The 9,249-nt window shown below is 37.2% G+C and overlaps 1 protein-coding gene across 2 annotated transcripts in view; it reads left to right on the top strand.

The window, feature by feature from the left end:
• The first annotated feature begins 233 nt into the window (after positions 1-233).
• The window catches only part of tns3.2 (tensin 3, tandem duplicate 2), a 42,671-nt gene continuing 33,655 nt past the window's right edge, over positions 234-9,249 (top strand). Inside the window, exons 1-11 of one of the 2 annotated variants that reach the window (XM_007540820.2) lie at positions 234-766; positions 3,270-3,443; positions 4,087-4,137; positions 4,219-4,341; positions 4,464-4,528; positions 6,656-6,739; positions 6,879-6,991; positions 7,883-7,943; positions 8,020-8,095; positions 8,374-8,503; positions 8,668-8,733. In XM_007540820.2, the coding sequence (XP_007540882.1) occupies positions 3,294-3,443; positions 4,087-4,137; positions 4,219-4,341; positions 4,464-4,528; positions 6,656-6,739; positions 6,879-6,991; positions 7,883-7,943; positions 8,020-8,095; positions 8,374-8,503; positions 8,668-8,733 (919 nt within the window). In that variant the 5' untranslated portion in view covers positions 234-766; positions 3,270-3,293. Of the gene's footprint in view, positions 767-799; positions 885-3,269; positions 3,444-4,086; positions 4,138-4,218; positions 4,342-4,463; positions 4,529-6,655; positions 6,740-6,878; positions 6,992-7,882; positions 7,944-8,019; positions 8,096-8,373; positions 8,504-8,667; positions 8,734-9,249 lie in introns of those variants that run through there. The other variant, XM_016664898.1, reaches the window with a different exon arrangement.

The following is a 9,249-nucleotide window of genomic DNA, read 5'->3' as shown; positions in this document are numbered from 1 at the left end:
TTGTAGGTTTTGTAACTTATACAGTAGAATTGTATAATATTTTATTGTTTTTAATTTTATATATTTAACATTGTTTTAATACTTTTAAGTATTTTTAACTATTATTATTATTATTATTATTATTTGTAGTAGTAATAGTAGTAACAGTAGTAGAAGTTTACAAAATATACTTATCACAGTTGTTAAAACATGTTAGTAGCCATTTAATATGACAAACTGGTTTAATTGTGTGACCTCCTCAATCATTTCGAAAGTATTTTGTTTTGAAATTTGTATGTAAATACAGTTTGACACACATTCATATAGTGAACACAAATTTTTAAGACTGCAAGTTCCAAAACGTCATGACATTGATAATTAAAATATGCTTTCACAAATTATAACACCATAAAAAGGCATGGATAGTTTGACAGTTCCTCTTCCACCCTAAATTGATCAAAAGTTGGTTGAGTGTCGTTTTTAAATTTCAATGTCTGTCACCCCAGACAACATAGAGATAAAACTGTTTAATCAGCTCCTGTTTGTTTTCAGAGAGGTGTTGCTGGATTGCTATGGGCGTCCACGCAGACGTGAGTGAACTGCTGTCACACTGCAGTCCAACAGAGGGCAAAGTGCAAGCAGAGCTGTCACAGTATACTTTATCAAGCTCTTCCTTCCTCCTCCCACCTACTCTCAAGTCTCCACCTCGTCTCTTTTTTAATACCATTCACTCAGACATCTTGCAGTGTTGTGCTGTGAATATAACACATTGTTTGTTGCAGCAAAGGTAAGCCTTTTTTGTTGTTGTTGTTTTCTGACAGGTTACAGAAAAGTTTGAACTAGTGTTGACCTGCTCTTTGTTCCATGAAGTTTGTCTTTCACCTGCATGTAAATGGCCACTGAAGGTTTAGAGCATGTGATGACTGGCAAATCTCACTGAAGAATGGTTCTACTGTAAATGCAAAGATTTATTTACTGACACATTAAGGCAAAGAGTATACACAGATGTGTTTGCTGTGGGATTCAGATATCTCTGGCTGAATGTTAAAGGACTTGGAAGGAGTGAAATCCCTGCCAGTAGGAGTGCTATAATTCAGCGGATCAACATAACATAACCTTAATGTAATTTCTGAAATGAATTTTATTTGGATCACTTAGGAAGACTGGAGGATAATTTGGAAACCCTTAAAAGGTACTTGAGGAAATGAAAAGCGTTTGACTAAAACAGAATGATAATTTGCAATCATGAGATGCTGCTGTTAATTTCATTTCTGTTTTTTTTTTAATGTACTTTCAGTTTCAAATTATCTCTTCATTTAGGTAACAATCAAACTGTGCATCCACCAAAGCAATAGTGTTCTTTTGTAAGATCGTAAGTCAAACACAAAATAAACATAGGTGGGTGATCCACTTGGGAATTCCATTCTATAAAAATGGGAAATAGAAACTGTAATTATATGTGGCCCACTTAGTACTCAAGGACTTTTCAGGGTAGCATGAGCGTAGTTGAGACATACACTTCTTGTTTTGGTTTTTCAGGCGGAGCACTGACAAATTTAGATGTGCAGCAGTAAAATATGTTGGAAAAACATCCCAGAAATACATCATTGCAGAGAAGTCACTCATTAAGATTGTTTGCCCAGCCCTGTTAGCTGCTACTGCATGGATTCTCTAGAAAGAAGGGATGCAGCAGAGAATGGGAAATGAGGAAACAGACCAGGTCTGAAGAGTCACGTTTTTCACACAAAGAATTAAAATTTAAAGCCACAGATTTGGGAGGAAAAGCACGACAAGGGTGGAAATTCCCCAAATGCTTTGAAACAGAGGCTGTCTTGATTATTTTCTTGTAGTCATTCATCAAATCATTTTTCACTTTTTTTGTGTTCCCTTCAAATTATTTAGTAGGCTGCCTCATACTTATTGGTGTTTCCATTGCTGTTATTTTGTGATAGCATGTTTCTGAATGTGAATTCACTTTATTTGTTCTTAAAGTGTGCTATCTAATCCCCACTGAATTAGGAGGAATTTCTCAAAAATCTTTCCGAAAATGTGAATTGTTTGACACGTTTTGTAGACATGACATGGACATTTTCCCATTGTGCAGTTTTAATTCTTACGATAAGACAGAGCTGGACGTTATTATTGTGTGCAGCTGGTGAAAAGGGTTGCATCACTGTTTACTCTGCTGTGGTCACAAGGCTTGGGTGAACACGAGTTTAAGCACGGCTCTTTGTGTTTTCCTTGCAGCCCAGCTGTGTGTCAAACTCACTCCCAAACCAGATCTTTTTTTTGTTTTTGTTTTTTTTTTCCAAATACTGACATGTAGCTCAGTGGATGGGTTACTCAGGAATGAGGGAGGAAATTGCACTCCTTAGAATGCGTTTTTATTCTCATAAAACAATTTGAAAATAACGCTTGGAATATTAAGAAAGACAAAACTGATGCCAGATTGTAGGCCCTTCTGTTAAACACAGTCAGAGTGCATGTGTTGATCATTTCAGAATGGGTTAATAGTCATGTCTACTTTATAAAATTTAAATATACAAGCACAGAAACACTTGTACAGATTGAGAATACATCAGTTTTGCAATTCTATAGATTTCTGATCAGTTGAACAATGTCCTGCTGTCAGCTGTTACATTTCTGTATGCCATTATTCATCATTTTCAGTTTGAGAGCAATTTAAATTATTTGCAAACAACATCAATGCTTAGTGATTTTACAGGTTTTCTTCTGTTGTTCTATGCATGTCAAATACAAAATAGATGAAATTAGCTGTAGTAAGATGGAAAAGTTTAAAAAGACAGCTGGTGAGGCTGAGTAAAATTAGACACAAAATCTGTAGTTTCTAAAGAAGTTGTGTTGCTGTTACTGAAAATAAAGTAGATTTCTTAAGACAAAATTTATTTTCTTTGTCTCTGTTAACTGTTTTAAATTTGTAATCTGCTGAGTAGTAAGTTCATGAACTCTCATTTTTTGCTCGTGATTTTTTTCAAGTCTCAATGTCAGGGAGAGTTTAAGGTGACTAAGCATTTGCTCGGTCATGACCCTACTTTGTGAAGCAACATGTTCAAAAAAGGAGTGCATAAAACTGATGAAATCATAAATTTGTTGAGTAAAATCCCAATTTGAGTAAAAATTCATGTGGTCATGAACTCGGGTTCATGACCACATGAACACGAGTTCATGTGGTCATGAACATGTGGTCACAGCTTCAAAATCTCACTTCCCCAAAGTTTTAATAACTTTCTTTTTATATATGTCCTGCATCACTTTCCGAATGTTTTCAGAGGCCAATGTAACTAAAAGCTGTCATGGAAGAACTACGACAAATTGATCTGACATACATCACAGAGTGCATCATCAGCATCATCTGCCCTTCTACGTGTCCAGAGGATCTCTACCTGCAGAATCTGAGGAAGATTATCCCTATGCTAGAGTCTAAGCATGGGCACAACTATATGGTGAGAAAATATTGTTTTTTAACAGCTGTTTTCTTTTCATGATTCTTTTCACTCATGTATAAATCCAAAGAACTACTCTGAAGGTCTTTCGTAAGGACAATAGCTATTAACATTAACGTAGACTACATTAAAAGATTTTTTAAAAATGCTACTTTTTATAAGCAAATTATAAATAGAAACAGTTAATCCCCTAACTAATCGTAATTAATTGGGGAAAATCTACAATTTTTGAAAAGCCAATTCAATTTCACTCATAGTAGAAGGGTATAAAAGAGGATCAATTAAGAAATTGTTTAAATATACCTCTTACCTGCAAGATTAAACAGAAATGAATAGAACTAATCTGTTTAATCCGATTATGATAATTATGCTAATAATTGTCATTATTAACATAATTTTAATTATGTTAGTTAGCTTCATAAATAACATAATTATCTATGTTAATTTTGATGATTTTCCACTTACAGGTAATGACAATATGACATTTAAAATTAGAATAAAAACAATATTTTTAAAAGACAAAATGTGAACTTCTTAAGGGTTATTATTTTCCATCTAGCAAACGGCCCTCATCTGAGTGCTTATTCTGATTTATTGAATACGACTGTAATTTCTGAACGTTCGCTTTTCTGTTCTAATACAGCTCATTAACCTTTCCCAGAAGCATGACATTCTTACAAAAACGACCCACAAGGTAATTAAGCACTCATAGGTATCTGGCTTCAAGGTTTCAGTTCTGTGTGAATGTGACACAGCCTTTTCGGTTTCCTGTCAGATTTTCAACACAGGTTGGCTGGATCTCTTAGCTCCCAGTTTGGATCAAATCTTTAACGTGTGCACAGCAGTGGAGAACTGGCTACAAGGTTATCCAAAACACGTCCTGGTGTTACACTGCAGGGTAAGCATGGGGGTGGGGGGGCACTGCCCACTCACAGTAACATTAAATTGTGTTTGAGGTGATCTGTGTGGCACATGGGGGGACATAATATTTACACTTAAATCTGTGTACGTCTTCAACAGGGAGATATGGGAAAGCTTGGAGTTCTCTTGGCATCATACATCCACTTCAGCAACATGTCTGCCAGGTAACACGTTTAAGAACTGATTTTTCTTCAAATAGAGTTGAACTGCAGTACATCAGTGAATAAACTTTTGAAGACACTATGAAACAAGCCTGTTCTTCACCCTTTACATCAAACTAAGCCTGCACCATCACACTATGCAGCCAGAAGATGGATGGTCTTTGGAGGGCCTTGGAGACATTTTTGACATCTAATATGCATTAACGATGGAGTGCACTTTAAGTTACACGTAACAAGATTACCCCGTCCTGTTTGAGAGTCCGTAAATCTTCCATGTTGAAAGCATGTTGGTTTATTATCATTGTTGGAGCATAAGTGGAATGCTGTGTAGGTGAGCTTCCTGGCTGCAATGGGAACTAATCAATGAAGTGTCGCCTGCATAGACTGGCTTGGCTTTGTTATCAGAGAATTTCAACCTGGCTACAATGCGATTAAACAACCACTGGTCTTTAGTGACCATCCGATTTATTGTAAGGCTCTTTTGTGCTGCATAGAGCCTTACAATAAAAGCTGCTACATCCATCAGGTTGCACCACTCCTCTAAACAAGAAATTGAAACAAACTATTCAAGCTCTGAAAGGCAGTGGATACAGTACAATGATCAGATCCTGTACAAAGGAATCAGACTTTGCTGTGCTACCTTGTGAAATGGGGCTTGTAGCCTGAGAGTTGGATATGTCTCCAAATTGTGCATGTGGGTTGTTTGCGAAGAAGCTGAAGGAAGTTGTGAGCTTTGAAGCTGAAATGCAAAATGGTTGTCAAGGTCTTTAAAAGAAGTCTGGTATTATATTTAATGATGATAAAAAGGAGGAAAAGAAAAAGCAGTGGTATATGGTGTTTCTGATTCCATGGCTCAGGAATCGCAGCATGATTAATACATCTTTAAGCTTCTGGTCTTTGGGGTTGCGTGCTCACAGCAGTGCAAAACATGCACATTATGGATGTAGACTGCAGGATTATGGATGTAGACTGGATGTAGACTGCAGTCCCCCACCCCATGGTAACCCCCCCAGATGCTTGTCGGTAATTATGACACTGCAGCAGATGCTTGTCTAAAAATTTCATTAATGTTTACAAAATTTTCTGTGATCCAGGGACTGATTAAGCTAATACAGGATTTCAGCACCGTCCTTATCTCCTTTCTTTTGATAAACAGGAATTGTCCAGTTAGATCAAAGCATTTGAACACCACATCATCAAGAAATTAGTAGAAACAATGTAGTGTTTGCAGAATGTTAACTTTGTTTTTGTGGAGTAGATATAAGAAGTGTTCTACGAGAACACTTTAGATTACATATTTTTTTAGTTTTTAACCATGTAATGTTCTGAGAGAAATCCTGTAAAGTAGGGGGCTTCTTGAGAGAATTTTAAGGTTGCTATTTTAAAGTTTTGTTTTAAAGAGTTTCCTGTTGAAAAGGTCTAAATAGACATTTTCAGCCTGAGGCACTGAACGTTGTTTGATTTTGTCAAATCTTGAAGAGCTTTTCTGGGTGGTTGTTAAGATCAAAGAGCAATTGACACAACAAAACAGAGGCTGAGCTCTTGACAAGCCAAAGGACAGCTTGGATGATTAAAGAGACTTTAAACTCAGAGTTGTTTGATTTTTAGCCAAATATCCTGTTGTTGTGCATGCAGGCAAGTCACACTGGTGCAAAAAATATAGCTTTTACAGAGCACATCTTCTATTTTTAACAAGGAAGTCATATTAGACATATTAGTTTAGGTTGTGTTAATCTTCAGATGTCAGAAAAGTTCAGCTAGATTCTAATCAAATTCCTGCTCTCGGCACGTGTGCGTCGACATGCTGATCATGGCTGAACGGTTGGGAAATATCTGATTGTGACCATTGTCCCTGTGTGCACGATCCATGAGCTTGTGATTGCAGACATGCTACGACTTGTGAAAGACGCCTGGTCTCTGCTGGTAGCAGAGCCTAAAATACATAAATAATTTTGTGAGAAAAAGACAGTCAAGAGAGTAAAGGCATTCAGTTACTTTATGTGCAAATCAAATCGGGTAGGTCTAAGCAGTTTCTGAGACAGAAATCTCTGCAGGATACCAAAATGTTTCAAGCCATTTGCAGCTCAGCTAGTAGCTGCAACTTTATCTGAACATGTGCATTTCTCTCAGTGCAGACCTCTCTCTGGACCACTTTGCCATGAGGAAATTCTACAACGACAAGCTATCTGCTCTGATGATCCCCTCACAGAAACGGTAACAGCCCCCTGGCCAAGAAAGTCAAATGACTCACATTCAGCCTTCATCTGTCATGATCTGACTTATTCCTAGATTGTCATTAAGTGGTATTTTTATCGGTACGCTTCCCAGAAACATACTCGCTGTGTCTTCTCAGGTATGTTTGGATGGTGGGCAGCATGTTGAAAGGAGGACTGAGGATGAACCCATCTCCGTCTTTTCTGCTCTGTGTAGTTCTTTATGGTCTTCCCAAAACAAGACCAGATGAAGGTAAGTGTCAAAAGAAAAATGGCAGCTACACATTTGTAAAGGGGCTTTGCAAATTGGAGTTGGCACACTTAGAACAGCACATTCAACACATCTGAAACAGTTCCACAGGGAGTGGTGAGTGGTGGCATGAGAGAGAGGTTCACAGGTCGTACCACGTTCATTTGAAACAAAACAGGTGAAGATTGTCAGACAGAAGACACCTCATAGTCAGCTTAAACAGCATCACCTGCACTTCACTTAGTTTGATGAGAATCTCACTTTGAGAGTTTCAAACATGGTTTTCTGGGTGTTTTGCCATCTTGTGCTCTTGCTGTTTTCCTGAATTTTTAAGAATAAAAGGCGCAAAAAGGCGCAAAAAGGCGTTTTGTACCATGGGAAATTTCATGCTGAGTCATATTTGCATGGTGTACTGCACTGCGTTTTCATACAGTTTTGTAAAAAAGACTCTTAAAAACTGCCTTTATGACTAATGATTTGAAGTAATTTTCTATGATTTACTCATAATCAGTCACTAGGTAGCTAGATTATATTACTCAAATAAACTGTGTTATTTTGGTTTGATCAATGAGCCTAATGTCATCTCATTTGATTTCCAAATGAAATGCAGAAATAAGTCCATATTTTTATCACAGAGCAATGATCCAACTAACTTTCTTCTTAGCCCATTAAGGTGTCTGAAATTTGTGGCCCATATTCTGGACACAGATGTACAAACATAGACTAGAATATTATTTAAGTGTCGTATTTGTTTCACTAACTCAATTCAAGTAAAACACAATACATGGATCAGTTGCACACAGGCTGATGTTTTCTATCCTTCATTTCGTTAGCTAAGATGACTTTATGCTTGCAGCTAATAAAGACTGTTGTGTATTCTTTTAAATCCCACAGGATGCTACCTTTTCCTTAGAGTCTACCAAAGTCTGCAAGCAGTTTGCACATCTCCAGTCTAGTAAGGCTCATCATTTAGACGCTCTAAACACAAAAGATAGAGGACAGTGACTAATATGTGTTTGCCTTCACTTCAGCCACGTTAATGCTGCTCAGACGGATCGGCTGTACATTGTGCTTCAGCCAGCTCAGCTCCTCAAAGGGGACATCATGGTGAGAAAGTCATACTACTTCTCTATGTGTTTGTTTTCCGCATAACACATTTCTTTCACCTTCTAGTTGGTAAAATAACATGGATAGAGTTCATGTTATTTGACCATCAAGTCAATTACAATAAGACACTTCTACCCATTTAGGATGATTCTTTTGTAGTTTTTCAACAAAAGTCATCAGATTTCCTTCAAACAGACATTGGGAAGCAATTGGGGTAAACTGAATTAGGTGGAACAGTAAACAGGATGCGTTGTCACTCAAATTTTCCTCATTTTTAGGTGGTGTGTTATGAAAAAAACCTTCAATCAGCAAGTCGCCAAGTCGTTTTCCGCCTCCAGTTTCACATGGGCCTGGTGTTCGGACACTCCCTCTCTTTCTGCAAGGCGGACCTTGACTGTGCTGCTGAAGGTATTTATAACCTGCTTTGTTCCAGCTCCGCTCAGGGGCTCTGTCAGGCTTTAATCTGTAACTGATAAAACTGTTGGCTCTCCGCACACCTGAACTAACGCTGGCACCTCGAAGGACAAATGGAAACACATGCAGCTGTCTCATTTTGGCTCTCGATATTCCAGATTCCCGTTTCCCAGATGATGGAAAAGTGGAGCTGCTGTTCTCAGAAAGCCCAGAAAAGATCGCAGGTAGAATTACTCTGCAGAACATTCATGTTGTGGGAGGAAAATAAGCTTTTAATGTGTTTTATCGGAATGCATGGCAAGTTGACTCATTTTTAAAATGTTTTTCTCTGCAAATTTAGAAAAAAAACAACAACAACAAAAAAAAAAAAAACATTTCATTGCATTGATATTGGTCTCCAGAGACATAAAAATCTTTTTTTTAATTTATTTTTTAACAGATATTTTTACTTAGTAAAAAGACATCTTGGAGGATTTACAAACTCTTTACCAAGTCTCTGCAAGCAAACACTTAATTCCCTGAATGAATGTTATGCCATCCTGAATGCACCACATTCATGATAGTTAGTTTTTTTGTTTTTTTTTTGTTTTTGTTTTTGCAAAAATATAAAGTGTAAAACAATGACCTCATAGGCTGAAACACTTCTAGAATTGGGTAGATAGCTACATTTGTAAGGGATATGTAAGCTTTGTTGTACCTCTTTTGGTACTTGTATCAGTATCATAATTGATCAGCAGTTC

Source organism: Poecilia formosa, unplaced genomic scaffold (assembly GCF_000485575.1).
Source record: "Poecilia formosa unplaced genomic scaffold, Poecilia_formosa-5.1.2 Scaffold10, whole genome shotgun sequence".
NCBI lineage: Eukaryota > Metazoa > Chordata > Actinopteri > Cyprinodontiformes > Poeciliidae > Poecilia > Poecilia formosa.
This window is presented reverse-complemented; position numbering and strand designations above follow the sequence as displayed.